At 45.5% G+C, this 20,538-nt stretch overlaps 1 protein-coding gene across 1 annotated transcript; it reads right to left on the bottom strand.

Moving 5' to 3' along the window:
* Nucleotides 1-957: 957 nt before the first annotated feature.
* Nucleotides 958-19,663, bottom strand: med1 (mediator complex subunit 1). Its single transcript, XM_020453768.2, has 16 exons — nucleotides 19,456-19,663; nucleotides 18,600-18,706; nucleotides 18,201-18,279; nucleotides 17,972-18,026; nucleotides 17,505-17,637; nucleotides 13,378-13,406; nucleotides 13,154-13,225; nucleotides 12,983-13,057; nucleotides 12,621-12,784; nucleotides 10,644-10,755; nucleotides 10,313-10,437; nucleotides 8,513-8,637; nucleotides 7,049-7,250; nucleotides 6,600-6,695; nucleotides 6,156-6,261; nucleotides 958-5,864 (listed from the first exon to the last, which is right to left on the bottom strand). Exons 1-16 carry the CDS (start codon nucleotides 19,571-19,573, stop codon nucleotides 2,078-2,080), a joined length of 5,385 nt encoding a protein of 1,794 aa, XP_020309357.1. The 5' UTR covers nucleotides 19,574-19,663; the 3' UTR covers nucleotides 958-2,077.
* Nucleotides 19,664-20,538: the final 875 nt, after the last annotated feature.

The raw sequence follows: 20,538 nt of genomic DNA, 5'->3' as shown, positions 1-20,538 counted from the left end.
ATCTGTGGCATTGTGTTGTGTGACCAAACTGCACATTTTAGAGTGGCCATTTATTGTCCACAGCACAAGGTGCACCTTTATAATGATCATGCTGTTTAATCAGAATCTTGGTATGCCACACCTGTCGGGTGGATGGATTATCTTGTCAAAGGAGAAATGCTCACTAACAGGGTTGTAAACAAATTTGTGCACAAAATAAGAGAGAAATAAGCATTTTGTGCTTAAGGAAAATTCCTGGGATGTTTTATTTCAGCTCAAGAAACATGGGACCAACACACTTTACATGTTGCTTTTATATTTTTGTTCAGTATAAGTTGTATGTAGTGTTCAGTACAAGGTCAACCAATCCCATTTATTTGCATATTAATCACTAAACACGTTCTGGTTCACTCATTAGAATGTGTATTATTGCCTTGGTCCCCAATATTTTTCCACTCCTTGTATTTTTTCTAATAGAATAGTGAATCAAGTCATGGAATTTATTTTTACCCTCTAATCATAACCACAGGAATTCCATCCTGCAGGGAAATGTTTGTTTCATGGTTATTATATGGTTATGGGGATTTGCAGCACGACTCGATGCTGACCTCTGCAGGAGATGGATGCAACTGCAGTGCCCCTCGGGCGCACTAGAAATCCTAAAAGCTAGTCTGGGATTTGGGAAGCTGTTCAATTGTAATTTCAATTATAATTTCAAAAGAAAGTATCTAGAATATGTTGTTACCTGTGTAGTAACGCTGTAATGGCACTACTTACATTGTATTAACACTTTGTTCTTATATATTACTTACTAGTAACTGCACTTTGACTGTTCAGTAATCGAATAGAGGTGTTTTTTATGATTAAACAAGATTATGGATCGATAACTCAATTCTATAAAATATCAAGCCTGGAGCTAGTCGACCAATAGTTAACTCTCAACAAATATGAAAAGGTGTACACAGAGGAGAGAAATCATTCAGCATTTAAATATTTATTTTAAGCTTGCCAAACTTCTCTGCAAAAAAAGTTCTACATCTCAACACTCACCTGCCCATTACATGTTAAAAGAGGTATCAAAATCTAAAATTCACAATATTCTGAATCCACATTTAAGGCATTTAAACACACAATAAGATGTTACAACCCTTGCCGAATGATACTTTGTAAAAACAAAATATTTAAAATATATATATTTTTTTACATGTTATTTTTTCTTTTTAAACATGGTGCAATGCTACAGTCTTAACTCTTTTTAACCCCCCCCCCCCCCAAATCAAAAACAGAGCTGCAATCTTCTATGTTTGGTGCCGCTAGAGTAAATCATGAATCTAAAAGATATTCTAACTTAAAATACAACCAACATCGTAGCTCAAATAAACCATACAGACTCAGCCGTGCAGACTGAAACAGATACCATGTGTCGTTGGGTACGTGTGGACTTCCTTAAAGGGATAGTTCACCAAAATTAGGTGATGGGTGAACTATCCCTTTAATTCCAAAATGCCTCACCCTCCACCCACATCACAGTAGAAATTGGCATCTCCATGTCTAGGTAACAATATGGCTGTAGAACACACTTGGATTTCAAAGTTGAATCCTGCTGTATTTGTCATTCTTGGACATATACTGATACGTTAAAAAAAGACACATTAAAAAAAGAAAACAGGTACACTGGTAGAGCTTCAGACCGCGTTTCAAAGATCTGCTTGATAAATGGCCTACTGCTAGTGCTGCCAGTCTTTGCAAATATGGCATGGACACCAAGGGAAGAGTTGCAGTCAAGATTATGAAAAGGCACATTCTGTAAGTTCTCATTTCATGTCAAAAGTGCTGCCACTAGCAATACTTGTGCTATTTATGGGTAAAGGGCCTTGCTTGCACAAGGGCACAACGGCAGAAGATGGTACACCTGGAATCTGTACAGCAATCTGTATGCTAATCTCCCACTTTTCATTGCCTGGCCCGGGATTTGAACCAGCAACCTTCACATTATTGGTCTCTCTCTTTAAACCCCCAGTGGCGTGACTTTTGATTGGAAATGAAAGTTACAGGCTGGCCTTTAAAATCCAAATCAAATATGTGTCTATTGAAAGGGTTATAGGTTGCCAGTGAGGGCCGAGTCCATGAGGTCATCGTCCTCATTCCGCATGTAGACAGGACTGGGGCGGGAGGGACGGTCCGAGACCATCATAGAGAGAGACGTATCCGAGGCCAAAATGGGTGACCGCGACCAGCTGTCAGCCTTCATGGGGCCGTGCGAAACGTTCCCAGTTGACATAGACGACGACTTCTTCTTCTCCCTCTCTCTATCTTTGTCCCTCTCGCGTTCCCTCTCCTTCTGCTTCTTCTTCTCCTTCTTGTGCTTCTTGTGCTTCTCCCCTGAGCTGAGCGGCATGGAGCTCATGTAGTCCTGCGGGGGCACGGGCCTCATGGACTGGTCGTCGTCCGAGCTAGGGCTGTTCTGGTGGGACTTCTCTGCCACAGAGCTGCTGCCTGACTCGCTCTCGCTGTCGTGGTTGAGCGGTGTGTAGCCCGGCGAGCGGCTGTGGCTGGGGGAAGAGCGGTCGTGCTTGGGCGTGGAGCCGCTGAACAGGGGTGAGGCTTTGAGACCGGAAAGCTGGGGGCGCATGGATTCCCCCGAGCCCTCTCCGGGCTTCTGCAGGGTCACCTTGGCCTTGATGCTGGGTGAGCCGCCGTCCGGCTTGCTGATAATGATCTTGGCCACGCCCGTGCTGCTTACGCCTCCAGTTTTGGGATCTATGAGCTTCTTGTCCCCGCTGGCACCCACTGACACCGACACTTTGGACTTGCCCTCTTTCTCAGACTTTTCTCGTTTGATCGGGTACTCCCCGCCTTGAGAGGACATTCCGTGCTTGGAGGAGGGGCCGAGGTTTGGTGGCCCGCCCCCTGGTCCGCCTACACCAGTCCCACCACTGCCACCAACAGGCGGATCTCCCTCGTCTTCAGGACCCCCTCCCCCGCCGACGCTCTTCAGCTTGTCTATGACTGCAGTCAGCGAGGGCTTCTTGTTGCGGCTGGGGGACTTTCCTTTGGCGTTGGGGTTGTTCGCGTTGTTCCCTTGTCCGCCACCACAACCACCCCCTCCGCCACCACCAGAGCCATACTGAGACTGGGAGCCTCCGGAAAAGGGCATGGAGCCAGAGGAAGAGGAGCTGGAGGACGAGGTGGAAGACGAGGAGCCGGAAGAGGAACCACCACCGCCCAGCTGCTTCTGGGAGCCCATCCCCCCACCGGAGGACGACTTGGACCCTACCAAGCCGCCGCCCCCTGAGCCCATGGGGGACTTGGCCTTGGAGGACGGCGGAGTTCCTGGGACTTGTGACTGCTGCATCTTCATGGTGGAAGAGAGCTTGTCAGAGCCACTGGGGCGAGAGTGCGAGGGGGAAATGTTGGGCTTGATGTTGGGGTTCATGAGGGACCCGGGAGGCTTGCCCCCCTGCGGCTTCATCTTGTTCCCACTTCCAACCCCGCCACCACTGCTTCCCGACCCGGAGAGTCCATGTTTGGTGATGGGAGAAGAGCCTGGCTTCCCCACACCCATTCCCTGTGAAGAGCTCTTCATCTGGGGGGGTCCACCTCCAACACCCCCTCCCACGCTCCCAGGCTTGGAGCTGATGCCTTGGCCCAGGGTGCCCTCCTTACTCTTGATCTTGCCTGAGGAAGACGAGGAGTGAGAATGATGGCTCTTGCTTCCGCTAGTGCTGCCTGCACCGCCCGTGCCACCACCCGCCGAACTGCTTGAGGTGTACCCGCCATGGGACGAGGTTTTCCCACCAGACAGTGTTCCTTTGGGAATCTGAATGGTGATCTTAGGGATAGGTGGTGTGGCACCTCCTGGTGGGGTTTGCGACCGCCCGGAGCTACCGGGAGACTTGGATCCTCCGCCAATGCTGCCTCCAGATCCCGAGCCTCCGCTGGGTGGGGTGTAGGGTCGCCCCCCTGTGCTGTGAGATGGGGACTTCCCGTCGGGATCGAGCTTTTTGCGTTTGGGGGGCTTGTCTTTGGACTTGCCCTCGCTGGAAGGGGTGCGGCTTCGCTTCACCTGCTTCCCCTCAGTGGAGCTGCTGCCAGTCATCCCCATCCCTGAGCTGCGCCCACTCCCGCCCCCATTGTCATCCTTCGCCCTCATAAGTCCCTGCTGCTGCTGTTTGGCTTTGGCCTCGCCACTCTTGAAGTCACTGCTCCCCCCTCCCATGGCCATCATGAGAGGGCTCTGGCCTCCCCCCATGTGGGACGGGTGCGAGTCCCCTAGATCCAGGGCCTGACCCAGCAGTGGCTTGCCCCCTCCGCTGTTGCCCCCGAACACTATGCCAGAAATGTCGAAGGGGTCCTTGAGGGAGGGGTCGGGGGTGCTCTGGCCGTGCGGGGTGGGATTCTGGGGGGTGCCGGATGGCGTGTTCTGCTGGCTGCTCCCACCGAAGCCTTTGACCAGGTCCAGGTCTCCATCGGCGCTGGGTGAGCTGTCGTCGAAGTAGGCCTGGGGGAAGCCGTGGCTGGAGGTCAGCAGCTCGGGGTTGAAGTCCACCGTGTCGGGGAAGAAGTTTGTGGACGAGGAGTCGCTAGTAGGGGTGGTGGCGGTCGCCTCGGCGATCAGGTCGGCGGCGTTCGTGAAGGGGTTCTCATTGCTGTTGGTGTTGAAGATGTCCGCCTCGAACACTGCGCTGCCCTGTCCCGAGCTGGACGAGTCGCGGTGCGGGGTGCCCAGGGGGCCCCCATCCTCCCCGCTGCCCAGGTGGTGCTGCCCGTGCGAACCGCTGCCGCCTTTACCGGTCTGCTCAGGTAAGTCCGACAAGATCTCGTTTATGTCCGCGCCGATGCTGTCGGAGCTCGATAGGCGTACCATGCGAGGCAAGGATGATCCCGGAGGTGGTTGCTGCTGTTGCTGGGACTGGACGTGCGACTGCGAGTGGTAGGACACTCCGGCCCCGGAAGGCGGGGTCCCGCACTGACTGGGCGCTGGGGTGATGCTGTGGGGCGTGTCCAAGCCATCGCCGGGCAGGTTGACGTCGAAGATGGGATTCTGGGAGGCGTCCACGTCCATGGAGAAGAGCTCGCGGTGGAAGTCGTCCTCGGTGGGCTGGTGCTGGTGGTGGTGAGGCTGCATGGACCCCGACTGCTGCTTGTTCATCCCTCCCATCCCCCCTCCTCCTGCCCCAGGCACCCCACCCTTCTCCATCCCTCTGGGACGCTTCTTCTTGCCCTTGGTGCCACCTCCGGGGCAGGTGCCACCCATGCCATCAGTGCGTGGCGACCCAGAGGAAGAGTTCTGCCTCTCTAGGGGACTCGAGCCATAGAGGGCAGCAAAGTCCTGGGCGGGGTTGTCTTTCAGCAGGTTCATTAACATGGGGTGGTTCTTGGTGTTGGTGGCAGGGGAGGAGGTGGGAGGCGGAGTCTGGTGGGGTTGCGATCCGGAAGAGCTGTTCTGGGGAGTGGGGCTAGTGCCCACAGCGCCCGTGATCTGCAGCAAGCTGGTCAGAATGGGATTCTGGGTCACTTTGCTGAAGTCGTCTCCTGATTGACCCCCCTGCTGTTGCTGTCCAGCTGCCCCACCCTGGGGTGTACACTCTCCCCCCTGGCTTTGGCTGCGACTTATCCCGAACAGAGATGTGATTGGGCTGGCAAAGTTACCTCCCCCACTGTTCCCGGTGGGAGTGTTGCCTCCACCGACACCCGGGAGCCCCATGGGGTTGGTGGGGTCAACCCCTGTGCCCATGCCGTACCCGGGGCTTCCAGCAGGGGGTAAGTTCTTTTTCACCATGATCTCCACCGTCTCGGCAATCAGGGAGAGGGCTGGCGTGTCTGCCTGGATGGTCTCCGCTTTCCGCCGGATGGCCCGCATGGTGACAGGGATGGACATGCACCTGAGGAAAGGGATCCGAATGGTGATGGGGCGGACATAAAATATATATTTTTATATATTTTTTTTTAATTGTCATTTATCTTTATTTTACTTAATTTAACACCAATTATTTTCTACTGAAGGTCACATGGCTTCAAAATTGTTGTATTTTGTTGAATAAAGCATATTGAATGAAACCATTCGGGTTGGTTTCTTTGCAGTGGGGTAACAACAAGAAAGGCTGAGAAGCATCTACTACAACATAAAACAGATTGCGTGAAGGACACTTAAAACAGAGAAAATGGCCGCTCACCTCTGGACCACTTTGGTGATAAAATCGTCAGTGCAGATCAAGGCATCGGATAGGCCTTTGTACAGCTTACAGGACACCTGCCTGGAGTCAATCACCTCCATAACCACTGCAAGAGGGAGAGAGAAGGAGATGGTGGAGAGGAGAGAGACGGAGAGTGAGAGGAGAAGGAGAAGTTCGAGAGAGTTTATTTGACAAGGACAGTGCAAATTGTATCCATGTTTTAGGTTCAACATCAAGGTAAAAGAGCTGGAGCTAGCAAAGAAGTAGTCAAGAGTGAGTGAAAATGTCAGACCAACAGGGCCAGAGTTGATCTAATGTCAATTCTGTTGTGAAAGTCACAGGGCCGGTTAGAGGACTGGCGGACTGAAACAGCAGTAATGTCCATAGGGATACATTCAATTATGTTCCATTTAATTCGATGGTAATGTCAGTGTATGTCCTCACCACAGACTAGGGACTCGTTAACAGGGTGCTGGAAGGAGACGCTGAAGCTGGAGTCGGTCAGAGGACACACCTCAAACTGTAGCAGTCCTGGAGTGTCTGGAGGGGGATTACACAACAGGATATTACATCACTGAATAGCGCAAGATTCCATCTCATGTCAATTACAATTTCTGTTTTTGTGGGTTGAACGCTTCCATTTGTTTTGATCAGCGTCAGTACGGACAGCTCAAACAATGCGTTGGCATGTACTGTATTATGCTGACTAGAGTAACAATATGAAAATGATTTTGTATTTCGGGTTGAGATGGAACAGCCCTGTAACACTGCAGTTCTCCAGGACCAGTTGTGTTCATTAGTTAGCCGTTCTTATTGGACAAGAGCAGGCCCCTCCCTGTTTCAGTTGGTCAACAACTACAACCACTACCACCACCACCACCACTACTACGCACCATCCTTGATGAAGGTGCGCTTGACGCAGCTGCCAATCAGTGTGTTGGCGGCTGCCTGGTGCCTGATAACATCCAGTAGGGCGGGCACCTGGGCTGGGTGGCGGAAGGGGATCTTGGACACCAGCGTCCCCTGCAGCGAGTGCCCGTCCTGCACCGGGGCGTCGCCATTCAGGAAGTAGCAGTGCTGCTGGTCAGGCAACGACTGAGCAGAGGGAGAGGAGAAAGGAAAAGGTAAGATGGAGAGCCCATAGAGATAGTTAGGACTCATCACGGATGTAACCATTTTTTTTTGCATGGACGCTACCTCTGAGGGCTCCCACTATTTTAAATGAATGAATGACAAGATATGGTTCAGATCTCTAGCATTGCAGGTGGCGGAAAGTCACCAATATTAGCTAGAACCCAAAAGAAGAAGAAAATGTACTACTTCTAAACGGAGATGGCCTCAACAGAGTACCACAGTATGAGTCATAATACCCATAAAGCTTAGTGGTCAAACAGGGAAATGGTTCCAAACGTTTTTCCACCATTCATTTTTCCTATAGGGGATTTTTAGAAACACTTCCATTAAGGGCTGTGTTCCGTGTAGGCTTACCCTTACCCTCTCTCAGACAAGGTGACAGAGCCCTTATTTTAAGTGTTTCTAAAATCCCCTGTTAGAAAAAACAATTGGAACCATTTACCCGTTTGACTGCTAGGTTTTATGGGTATCAAATCAAACTTAAATGTATTGGTCACACACACCTATTTAGCAGATGTTATTGCGGGCGTAGCGAAATGCTTGTGTATCATGACACCTCCACTGTGGGGCTCTATGGCACTGCCCATGCTCTCACAGACGCCATAACAGGACAAATACAAAAGACGAGCCCGTTAACTCTATGGGAGAGCCTTGTTTTTTTCCCCCAGAGACAGAATTAATTCAGTGTTTAAAACTACCAAATTCCAATATACTGGTAAGCTCTTTATGGTTGAGCCAAATTAAAAAGATAGTCCATTTTTTACCCCACTTTAAATAAACTGTACGGCTGTGTTTCACTTGTCTTGTTTGAGATGTTAGAAGAGGTATGTGTAGCTCACAACCCGTTCATACAGGCTCTTCTTTTCACTGGACCGAGTCAAATCTGAGACTTCCCGGCCAATCACTTGACATTCACAGGTCACACTGAGGATCGGGACGACAAGAAAAGCAGCACCACACACCGCAGCCCTCAAGAAGCAGTTGCGTGCACTCTCGTGCTAACGTGGGGGAGCGCTTGACGTCATCTGACGATTGAAATGAAAATGAACCAAATATCTCCCTTCATTGCACTTCTGTAGTCGATCTGAGAAGAGCGGATAGATGTAAGCAACAGTTCATATTTCACCTAGCCTATCTGAGGGGAGCTCTCATCATATTTCTTCCACACCCACACACACACACACGAAGCCGGTCTAAGAGGGGAGTGAGAGGAGGCTACTCACAGCGTAGAAGCGCATGGCGTGTGTGGGGGTGGTCAGGGGGTTCCCCCCCTCCTCCTGGAGTTGATTCTGGACAATGAGCTCGTAGAGGGGCGACAGGGTGGGGGGTGTCTCAAACACAGGAATCCCTGGTAGGAGGGAGGCCAATGGTGACTTTAAAACAGTTGCAGAGTTGAATGGCTGCGATAGGAGAAAACTAAGGGTGGATCAACAACATTCTAGTTAGTCCACAATACTAACCTAATTGACAGAGTGAAAAGAAAGAAGCCTGTACAGAACACACATACCACACATACCACCCTGCATACCACTGCTGGCTTGCTTGCTTCTGAAGCTAAGTAGGGTTGGTCCTGGTCAGTCCCTGGCTGGTAGACCAGATGCTGCTGGAAGTGGTGTTGGAGGGCCAGTAGGAGGCACTCTTTCCTCTGGTCTAAAAAAAATATCCCAATGCCCCAGGGCACTGCCCTGTGCAGGGTGCCGTCTTTCGGATGGGACGTTAAACAGGTGCCCTGACTCTCTAAGGTCATTAAAGATCCCATGGCACTTATCATAAGAGTAGGGGTGTTAACCCCGGTGTCCTGGCTAAATTCCCAATCTGGCCCTCAAACCATCACGGTCACCTAATAACCCCCAGTTTACAATTGGCTCATTCATCCCCCTCCTCTCCGCTGTAACTATTCCCCAGGTCGTTGCTGTAAATGAGAACATGTTCTCAGTCAACTTACCTGGTAAAATAACAGATAAAAAAATAAGAATATATTTGAAAACATGCCCCATTTTGCACCAAGACACTAAAGTAATACTGCAAAAAAGTGACAAAGCAATTCACTCTTTGTCCTGAATACAAAATGTTATGTTTTCGGAAAATCCAATACAACACATTACTGAGTACCACTCTCCATATTTTTAAGCATAGTGGTGGCTGCATCATGACATGGGTATGCTTGTAATCATTAATGCATGGGGAGTTTTTCATGATAAAAATAAAACGGAACTAAGCACAGGCAAAAACCTAGATCAAAACCTGGTTCAGTCTGCTTTCCACTAGACACTGGGATATGAATTCACCTTTCAGCAAGACAATAACCTAAAACACAAGGCCAAATCTACACTAGAGTTGCTAACCAAGAAGACTGAATGTTCCCGAGTAGAAGAGTTACAGTATTGACTTAAAACTGCTTGAAAAACTATGGCAAGACCTGAAAATGGTTGTCTAGCAATGATCAACATCCAACTTGACAGAGGTTGAAGAATTTTGATAATAATAAAAATGGGCAAATGTTGTACAATCCAGGTGTACAAAGCTCACACAGACTTACCCAGAAAGACTCTGTCAAAGGGTGATTATATTCTTGACTCAGAGGTGTGAATACTTATTTGTAAATTTAAAAATACATGTTTTCACTTTGTCATTATGGGGTATTGTGTGTCGATTATCCATTTTGAGTTCATGCTGTAACGCAACAAAATGTGGAATCAAGTCAAGGGGTGTGAATACTTTCTGAAGGCACGGTACATCCAGCTCAGGCCTCTACCTACGCATTTGGTTTGCAAAGTGGCTAGATGTCAAGATCAAGCTTCTTGGTTAGAACAGAGACATTCAATCCCCTCCTGGATCAAGATCCCTGTAACCTAAACCGTTTTGCACTCATTTTATTTTTATAACACCCCTTGTGCGTACATTCGGTAATATCTTATAATCCGAGTATGGTACAGAAACTATATGTTGGCTTGAAAACCTGGATACCGCCCAACCCTAGTCCACACACACCGAAACACATACACACGTCTGAGACCACCCACCTGTAGCATTGCCCATCCTCTGGATGAAGGAGAGGGAGAAGGGCATGGGCAGGTTCATCTTGAGGAAGAAAGAGGCAGGAAGGTCCACACAGTTGGAGTTGGTCACAGACGAGAAGGAGGGGGTTCTGCAACAGAGAGAGGAGACAAACACACAATCTCAAAATTATCCAGTTATTCCCCCACAACAAAATAACGACTTATTACCCATTTATTATGAACAATTAATAAAAGTATCTGATGTATTTTATTCACCAAAAAGATATCTTTAAGACCATCTAAATCTTTGCTCTGGAACTTAAATTGAATGTCTGAAATTTGGGAGAGGTCTCACCCCTTGTTGTCAACTGGGTGAGATCCCGTGATGAGGGGGGCGATGGGTAGCTTGTAGATTGACGAGGTCCCCTCCACCGTCACAGATACACTCACACCCAGAGAGCGAGGGACTGTACAGGAGTTAAAGTAGGGCCATGTTAAGACATGCACAAGTGGAGAAAGATGGCCAAAGGACGATCATTTGATTATTTAATATATAGTCTAGTTCCAAAATCTTGTACGGTTTAAGCCAAGTCAGCAAATCCAGCCAAACAAATTAGATGATTATAAGTTGCCAGGTGTATTGCATGCCAACCTACAGTTGAAGTCGGAAGTTTACATTTAAACTCAGTTTCACAATTCCTGACATTTAATCCTAGTAAAAATTCCCTGTCTTAGGTCAGTTAGGATCACCACTTTATATTAAGAATGTGAAATGTCAGAATAATAGTAGAAAGAATGATTTATTTCAACTTTTATTTCTTTCATCACATTCCCAGTGGGTCAGAAGTTTACATACACTCAATTGGTATTTGGTAGCATTGCCTTTAAATTGTTTAACTTGGGTCAAACGTGTTAGGTGGCCGTCCACAAGCGTCCCACAATAAATTTTCAGTGCTGCCCACAAATTTTCTACGGGATTGAGGTCAGGGCTTTGTGATGGCCACTCCAATACCTTGACTTTGTTGTCCTTAATAAGCCATTTTTCCACAACTTTGGAAGTATGCTTGGGGTCATTGTCCATTTGGAAGACCCATTTGCGACCAAGCTTTAACTTCCTGACTGATGTCTTGAGATGTTGCTTCAATAGATCCACATCATTTTCCTACCTCCATGATGCCATCTATTTTGTGAAGTGCACCAGTCCCTCCTGCAGCAAAGCACCCCCACAACATGATGTTTCACTGTTGGGATGGTGTTCTTCGGTTTGCAAGCCTCCCCCTTTTTCCTCCAAACAAAACAATGGTCATTATGGCCAAATAGTTCTATTTTTGTTTCATCAGACCAGAGGACATTTTCCAAAAAGTACAATCTTTTTCCCCGTGTGCAGTTGCAAACCGTAGCAAACCTGGCTTTTTTATGGCGGTTTTGGAGGAGTGGCTTCTTCCTTGCTGAGCTGCCTTTCAGGTTATGTCGATATAGGACTCGTTTTACTGTGGATATAGATACTTTTGTACCCGTTTCCTCCAGCATCTTCACATGGTCCTTTGTGGTTGTTCTGGGTTTGATTTGCACTTTTCGCAGCAAAGCACATTCATCTCTAGGAGACAGAACGCGTCTCCATCCTGAGCGGTATGACGGCTGCATGTTCCCATGGTGTTTATACTTGCATACTATTGTTTGTACAGATGTACGTGGTACCTTCAGGCATTTGGAAATTTCTCTCAAGGATTAACTAGACTTGTGGAGGTCTCCAATTTTGTTTCTGAGGTCTTGGCTGACTTCTTTTGATTTTCCCATGATGTCAAGCAAAGAGGCACTGAGTTTGAAGGTAGGCCTTGAAATACATCCACAGGTACACCTCCAATTGACTCAAATGATGTCAATTAGCCTATCAGAAGCTTCTAAAGCCATGACATCATTTTCAGGAATTTTTTCAAGCTGTTTAAAGGCACAGTCAACTTAGTGTATATACACTTCTGACCCACTGTAATTGTGATACAGTGAATTACAAGTGAAATAATCTGTCTGTAAAACAATTGTCGGAAAAATGACTTGTGTCATGCACACAGTAGATGTCCTAACCGACTTGCCAAAACTATTGTTCAATAAGAAATTTGTGGAGTGGTTGAAAAGCGAGTTTTAATGACTCCAACCTCAGTGTATGTAAACTTCCGACTTCAACTGTATATCTTTTCAACCATTTTTATTTATTAAACCATGGCTGAATCAAGAAAATATGTGTTCATCTCTATTTAGGATTAGCCCCAACGAGCGGAAAGCACTGCATTGGCTTTCTGGGCAGCACTGTGGCAAACTTCTTTCGCCCCCTCACCATTTGTGTCTGTGAAGTTGAGCTGCGAGCCTGTCCTTTCCTCGAACACATCATACGGGGACACGTAGCACTGGAGGGAGACAAGATGGCCCCCGCTCCTGGCTGTCAGCAGACCCACGCTCCCATGAAGGATGGTCTCCACCGTGTTAGCGTTGGTGGCTAACCTGCAACACACACACACAATAGTGAGAATTTATTCTGACAGGAACATATTTTTCTCAAAGGGGAAAGCACTCAAAAAGATCTTCTGGGAAAAAACATTTTTTACGGAGGGAGAAATTTTCTTTCGATCGGCCATATCAGGGGCATTGTAAAAAGGGAGGTTTTGAGATGCACCTAGTCAAACCGCAATGCGTACATACCTGAACATGTGCATCATCTTGGTAAGATCCAACTCGAGGGATTGAAGTGCCAGGTACATCTTTGTTTTCAGCTTACTGGTGGGAACCGCAATAAAGATAAAAAATGAAGTATAACAGCATTTGATGTAATTCAATTCCACCACCACTTATAGTGCTCTAATAGCAACTCACTTGTCTCCAGGAAGCTTGTACAGGTTGACTAGGCCCTTAAGATGTTTGGAGAACTCTTCAAAGTTCTTATCCCTTTAGAGAGGTTGGAAAAAAATTACAACCAAGATCTCATCATGAGAATGAAATGAGAAAAAAATAAATGAACCGCAAACATTTCTAGCTTTATTTATATAATAATTACATAATATTTATGTTTCTATTATTTCTTTTATCTAAAATCTCACCTCAGGTGTTGAATCAGCTCCAGACAGCTCTGTAAAAAAAAAAGTTTAAAAAAAGAATGAATATAAAACATAAATACTTGGATAACATATTTACCATATATCACTTATTTTATAGCTAAAGCGTGTCGCACACATGCGTTGCGTGCGGTCTGAAGCTTCTTACGGGCAACTTATCTGCGTAAGACTTCTTAAGCAAAACTATCAGTTCAACACATTACTGGATATTGTTGAATTATGTTCTAATGATTCAATTCTGCGACTATGGAGTGGTGAGGAGTAGCTCCACGGGCGGACCCTAATTTTTGTCCGGAAGTAATTTGGCCATTCATTGTAGTCACTTCGCTCTGTAGAGATGCTATTTTCTCGAGTTCTCTCGTGTCAATTAACTTGTGACATTCCTGGATTACTCATTATATTAATAAACTCTGCTTTAAATCAACAAATACAATAAAAAAAATTAAAAGGTTGAGAGCATAAAACTGAGTACATATGATGCCGGTGGATCTCAAAACTGATCTTGGATCCGCATTAAGTAGCAAAGATATTCTTCGCCACCTTCGTTTACAACAGATATCTCAAACCAGTCATGACTATTCAACAAAACAATAAATCATTTTCAAGTTTCTTTCCAGCAAATTTCTTAGCTACATGATTGTATGACGGGCAAAGGCAGTGAGTAAGAAAAATAGTACAGTTAAGCCAGCCAGCAAGTTTAGCCTGGGAAAACAAGGACCTCAGATCGGTTCACTTTCCAACAGGACAACGACCCTAAGCAAAGAGCCAAGATAACGCAGGATTTGGACAAGTCTCTGAATGTCCTTGAGTGGCCCAGCCAGCGCCCGGACTTGAACATCTTTGGAGAGACCTGAAAATAGCTGTGCAGCGACGCTCCCCATCCAACCTGACAGAGCTTGAGAGGATCTACCGAGAATTATTGGAGAAACTCCCCAAATACAGGTGTGCCAAGCTTGCAACGTCATACCCAAGAAGACTCGAGGCTGTAATCGCTGCCAAAGGTGCTTCAACAAAGTACTGAGTAAAGGGTCTGAAAACAAACCTTAGTTTCTCATGGTCAGAGTCTTTAGGTGCATTTTGGCAAACTTCAAGCGGGCTGTCATGTGCCTCTTACTTAGGATTGGCTTCCATCTGGCCACTCTACCATAAAGGCCTAATTGGTAGAGTGCTGCAGAGATAGTTGTCCTTTTGGAAGGTTCTCCTATTACCACAGAGGAACTCTGGAGCTCTGTCAGAGTGACCATCAGGTTCTTGGTCACATTCCTGACCAAGGCCCTTCTACTCCGATTGCTCAGCTTGCTCGGCTAGGTTGCCAGCTCCAGAAAGTGTCTAGGTGGTTCCAAACGTCTTTCATTTAAGAATGATGGAGGCCACTGTGTTCTTGGAGACCTTCAAATGGTGCAGACATTTTTTGGTACCCTTCCCCAGATCTGTGCCTTGACACAATCTTGTCTCGGAGCTCTACGGACAATTCTTTCGACCTCATGGCTTGGTTTTTGCTCTGACATGCACTATCAAATGTGGGACCTTATGTGTGTGTGCGCCTTTCCAAATCATGTCCAATCAATAGAATTTACCACAGGTGGACTCCAATCAAGTTGTTGAAACATCTCAAGGATGATCAATGGAAACAGGATGCCGCTGAACTCATTTGAGTCTCAAAGCAAAAGGTCTGAATACTTATGTATTTAAGGTATCCATTTTTTATTCATTGGCAAAAATGTCTAAAAACCTGTTTTCGTTTTGTCATTAAGGGATATTGTGTGTAGATTGATGGGAGGATATTTAAACCATTTTATAATAAAGCTGAAACGTAACATGTAGAAAAAGGGGTCAAATACTTTCCCGAATGCACTGTGTGTGTGTGTGTGTGTGTGTATATACAGTGGGGAGAACAAGTATTTTATAACCTGCAAAATCGGCAGTGTTTCCTACTTACAAAGCATGTAGAGGTCTGTAATTTTTTATCATAGGTACACTTCAACTGTGAGAGACGGAATCTAAATCAAAAATCCAGAAAATCACATTGTATGATTTTTAAGTAATTAATTTGCATTTTATTGCATGACAAGTATTTGATACATCAGAAAAGCAGAACTTAATATTTGGTACAGAAACCTTTGTTTGCAATTACAGAGGTGCCTTCTCACCAAGCTGCTTGCCTATTGTCCTGTAGCCCATCCCAGCCTTGTGCAGGTCTACAATTTTATCCCTGATGTCCTTACATAGCTCTCTGGTCTTGACCATTGTGGAGAGGTTGGAGTCTGTTTGATTGAGTGTGTGGACAGGTGTCTTTTATACAGGTAAGGAGTTCAAACAGGTGCAGTTAATACAGGTAATGAGTGGAGAACAGGAGGGATTCTTAAAGAAAAACTAACAGGTCTGTGAGAGCCGGAATTCTTACTGGTTGGTAGGTGATCAAATACTTATACCATGCAATAAAATTCAAATTAATTACTTATTCCGTCTCTCACAGTTGAAGTGTAGGAAAACCTGCAAATTCGGCAGTGTATCAAATACTTGTTCTCCCCAGTGTGTAGTGTTTGGGTGATAGCCTACGGATTCCGTGAGCCGCAAGCATGACGGAACAATTTCACAAATTAGCTGTTTTTAAATCCTTGCTATGCTGTAATAAAGGCTTCCCATTTCGTTTTACGTTAGACTAGCCTCTCTGGTATTATTTATAATGTATATAGTGCCATTTACAATGGTCCAAATTGTCAGGTAAATTATATCCATAATAATTAACCCTCTCTTTTCCTTGATCTCATTCTTGTTATTACTATTATGATCATCACAATAATAAGTCATGTTATTGTCATTAGTAGGCTTATTATAGCAGCCTTATATAACCACCATCGAGCTGTAGGCCTTATATTGTAATCTAACAGCACCTGTTTGGCACACATACAGTGATGGTCTTGTAACCCATTCCAGCCTTGTGTAGGTCTACAATCTTGTTCCTGACATCCTTGGAGAGCTCTTTGGTCTTGGCCATGGTGGAGAGTTTGGAATCTGATTGATTGATTGCTTCTGCGGACAGGTGTCTTTTATACAGGTAACAAACTGAGATTAGGAGCACTCCCTTTAAGAGTGTGCTCCTAATCTCAGCTCGTTACTTGTATAAAAGACCACTGGGAGCCAGAAATCTCTCTGATTGAGAGGGGGTCAAATACTTATTTCCCTCATTAAAATGCAAATTAATTTATAACATTTTTGACATGTGTTTTTCATGGATTTCTTGTTGTTGTTATTCTGTCTTTCACTGTTCAAATAAACCTACCATTAAAATTATAGACTGATAATTTCTTTGTCAGTGGGCAAACGTACAAAATCAGCAGGGGATCAAATACTTTCCCCCCCTCACTGTAGGCCTAATATGCACGCAGCGCTTGCTCAATACCTTATTTTTCTTGATCTCCAGTTTTCCCCCACAACCATTCAAATTTATTCCACACATCTGACTTCCCCGTTACCTCCTGCGCAACCAGTAACCATTTCAGTAACAGAACTTCTCAGTCAGAAATGGCTGTAATTATGTTGCAGCTTCAGCAATACGGACAATGCTATACACACTGATGTTCTGTGGTGGTCACTGCAGCAGGGAGGAGAGAGGCAACGGTGCTAGAAAAATCACTCTTTTTTTTTTACGCAGCAAGTCTGAGCCAGGCGGCACAATCAAATTAATTGCGGTCGGACTCCCTCTAGTCATTTGTGTGTCTTCATTATTTCATCAAATAGCTGGCTTAAAGCATCAGACCAGCTCAGTGCATAAGGTTGACTTGATTGAAACATACAGGACGTGTCTATATATGGAAAAGTACACTTTGAAAAAAAAAAAGGACAAATCAAATTTTATTGGACACATGCACATGTTTAGCAGATGTTATTGCGAGTGTAGCGACATGCTTGTGTTTCTAGCTCTGACGGTGCAGTAATATCTAACAAGTAATATCTAACAACTTCACAACATATACCCAATACAAACAAATCTAAGTAAAGGAATTAATTGGTCGAAACATACAACTCTCGGTCAACCAATAGCTTTTCTAGGCAGGGACAGCCCGAATAGACATAGAGTAATAGTGCTGTAGGTAAGGGATAGTACTGACCGCAGGGTTCTCTCCGTGGTGGGCCACCTTCACATCCACCAGCTGACCAGCCGTGTCCAGCTGCACCTCCACATAGAACATGTCTGAAGTGATGTAACATTCTGTCCCCGAAGGACTCAGATGGGACCCCAGCCTGGTGGGAGAGGATGAGGAAGGTAGGGGTGGGGTTCGAGAGAAAGAGAGGGAGGCAAATCAGACTCAATGTGGCTAACCATGTCCTCCTCAAACAATGACTTTCTTGCCAAGTTTGGAAATCCATTGTTCAGTCAGAAATGTACTATACAACAGATAGACCACATATAAACACACTTTTATATTTGGTAAACAATACACACATAAAATACACACGGTTATGCTATCAATGGTATGAATAAGGAATCAGTGGATGGGTGACCTGGTGAGGGGAGGAAGGAGGGAAAGGGAAAGAAGGAGTAAGTGAGTGAGAAAAGAAGAAAGGAAGAGCTTACATGTTCTGTCGAGCGATGGACTCCAAGCGATCTGTCATGGACGGCAGGGAGGACACTGGAGCCGAGAGAGACAAATTAAAATACTCAGCAGATTGTCTTTCAACTGTCAAGAAACTGATGATACAGGAGCGATTGCTATTGGCATTCAATTGCAGAAGTGCCCGTGGAACACTTTCAATGAATAGGACAGGTTGTCTTTGTGATCAGTTGTCTCTCTTTGGCGTCTCACCTTTCAGTGCTTTCTGCAGGGTCTCTAGACAGGTGAGCAGGAGCTGGTGTCCAGCCGCATTCATCTGACCACGTTTCTCCTGTGACCGACAAAACAAGGGGGGGGGGAAGGATTAGAGAGTAAAGATTTTCTAACTCATAATGTATGTATATTTGGGTTTACCCCAATGAAGTTCTATTGACTAAAACGTTGGTTTTAAGATCCATTAATCACATTGTGGAGCATGCAAGAATGCCAGTGAGCCGGAGTTTCTTTTTCCACCTGTATGAATGTATCTTCCGGAATCTATAAAGTGTGCAACCGGACCAATTAACACGCTTTCCTAACTCTATATATTTAGCATTCCATCATTTCCGCTTTTCCTATTATTCCATTCACACATTCTCTCCATCTTCTCACCATGGCCTGGCGCACCACCTTGCTGGTCTCCTGCCAAGGCCGTGAGGCATTGTGTTTGGCATGGAGTCTCTCCAGCAGAGCGTTCACGCGACTCTGCTTCTCGGCTTCTGTGAATAAGCAAGGTGCACAACGGAGCATCACATTCAATTGGAACTATAGCACTTCAGTGTTCAATGCCTGACATTGCAAGAGAACAATATAAGCTAGTTTTAACATCCTTATTACATAGTTAACTACATCATTTTTTTTATATTGTGTCCTACACAAAACTAAAAACACAGTGGAATTGATGGAGTAGGCTTAGCTTTGATGCAACCAAGAGAGTTCACGGAGTTGTTACATTGCGCTCTCAAGAGGGTCCAGCACAATGTAAAAATGTTGCATCGAAGTTAGAGTAGGGGGGGGGGGGGGGTTAATAGATTAATAGCCAAGCCTGACAGTCTATATCTGCATAATTAACTATTAATAAGAGATGTGCAGATACATGCATGACTCTCGGACTGTGGTTGTGTTGCTTACTAGGTCAACTGGCTTGGACTTGATTGACTACAACGTATCTAGTACAAGAAAGTGGCTAGGTAGCTCATGTCCGCGTAACTAATCCAGGTGTATTTAATATAGTTGTCAGTATCAGTAAACTGTTTTTAAATACAAATTTCCGGTAGAAAAACATAATGGTGTATTATAGTAGCTAGCTAGCATGATAACTACAATGCTGGCTAGGTAGCTAATATAGCTCACGAATACCCTAGCTAGCATTAGCCTGCTCTCAGCTTGTTGTAACTGATCTGACAACAAATATCTGACCCTAGCGTAACCACTCTAGCTCCAATTGCACAGATATGATACAACTCACCTGTCCCTTCTTCAGCTTTTACCCGATCTGCAAGAGCCTGGTTTCCCCCAGATTGTGTTAAAAGGGTAAGTTCTCTTGCTGGGTTTGGGCTACAGCCCTGCATAGAAACCGCCGCCATCTTCACTAGCTAGCGTCTTTTTGCTAGCTACACTGTCGCTTCGCACTGGACTTCCGTAGTGGGTGGGACGTCGTAGTCAACGATGTTATAACTAAACCCAAGATAGACCACAGCATGCCGTTTCGAACGAGCAGATAAGGAGTTGGGCAGAGCCAAGCACTAGCTAGCCAGATCCTATTGGCTCATTCTAGCATGTATTTGCGTTTTTACGTTTGGGAACTCCTACCCTGTGAAGTGCGCGTGTGCGATAACTAAATAAGCCCTTGCACTCCTAAACAACGCAATTAAATTAATAAAAAAAACGTTGGCAAAGGTCAAGTCTACAAAACTTAGTCCACTCTGTTCGTAACAGGTTTTATTTTTTGGAAGAGAAAACTGTTTTGAGATCAAATGTTTAGCAGAATATCGGGTCAAAATCCATCTCGCTCCATCTTCTCCCACTGCCGGCCATTGGGCTTCTTGGAAACGCCAACCGCATGCTTCAGATGTATATATCCTTTGAAACATCTGGCTCATTGTTCTATCTGTGTCGGAGGTCTCGTTGTTCAAATGATATCATCAAATTGTATTTGTAACATGCGCCGAATACAACTGGTGCAGACTTTGCGGTGAAAAGCTTGCTCACGAGCAATATATATATATATTTTTTTTAAGTAATAACTAAAATAAAATAGGCTACACATTAATGGAGCTATATACAGGGAGTACCAAATCACTGTGAGGGGTACGAGTTATTTCAGGTAGATATGTACATGAAGGCAGGGTAAAGGGACTATAGTAGGCATCAGGATTGATAATAATAATAAGAGTAAAATAAAATAACCGATTAGCAGCCGCAAATGATGACTGTAAACGTGTGTTTATGCATGTGTGTTGTGTGGATATGCGTGTGTATCAAATGAAATGTATTCAAACTTTATCCATCACATAAACATATTTAGCAGACGTTATTGCAGGTGTAGCAA

This window comes from Oncorhynchus kisutch, linkage group LG20, assembly GCF_002021735.2.
Source record: "Oncorhynchus kisutch isolate 150728-3 linkage group LG20, Okis_V2, whole genome shotgun sequence".
Taxonomy (NCBI): domain Eukaryota; kingdom Metazoa; phylum Chordata; class Actinopteri; order Salmoniformes; family Salmonidae; genus Oncorhynchus; species Oncorhynchus kisutch.
The sequence above is the reverse complement of the archived record's forward strand: the minus strand, read 5'-3'. Positions and strand labels throughout refer to the sequence as shown.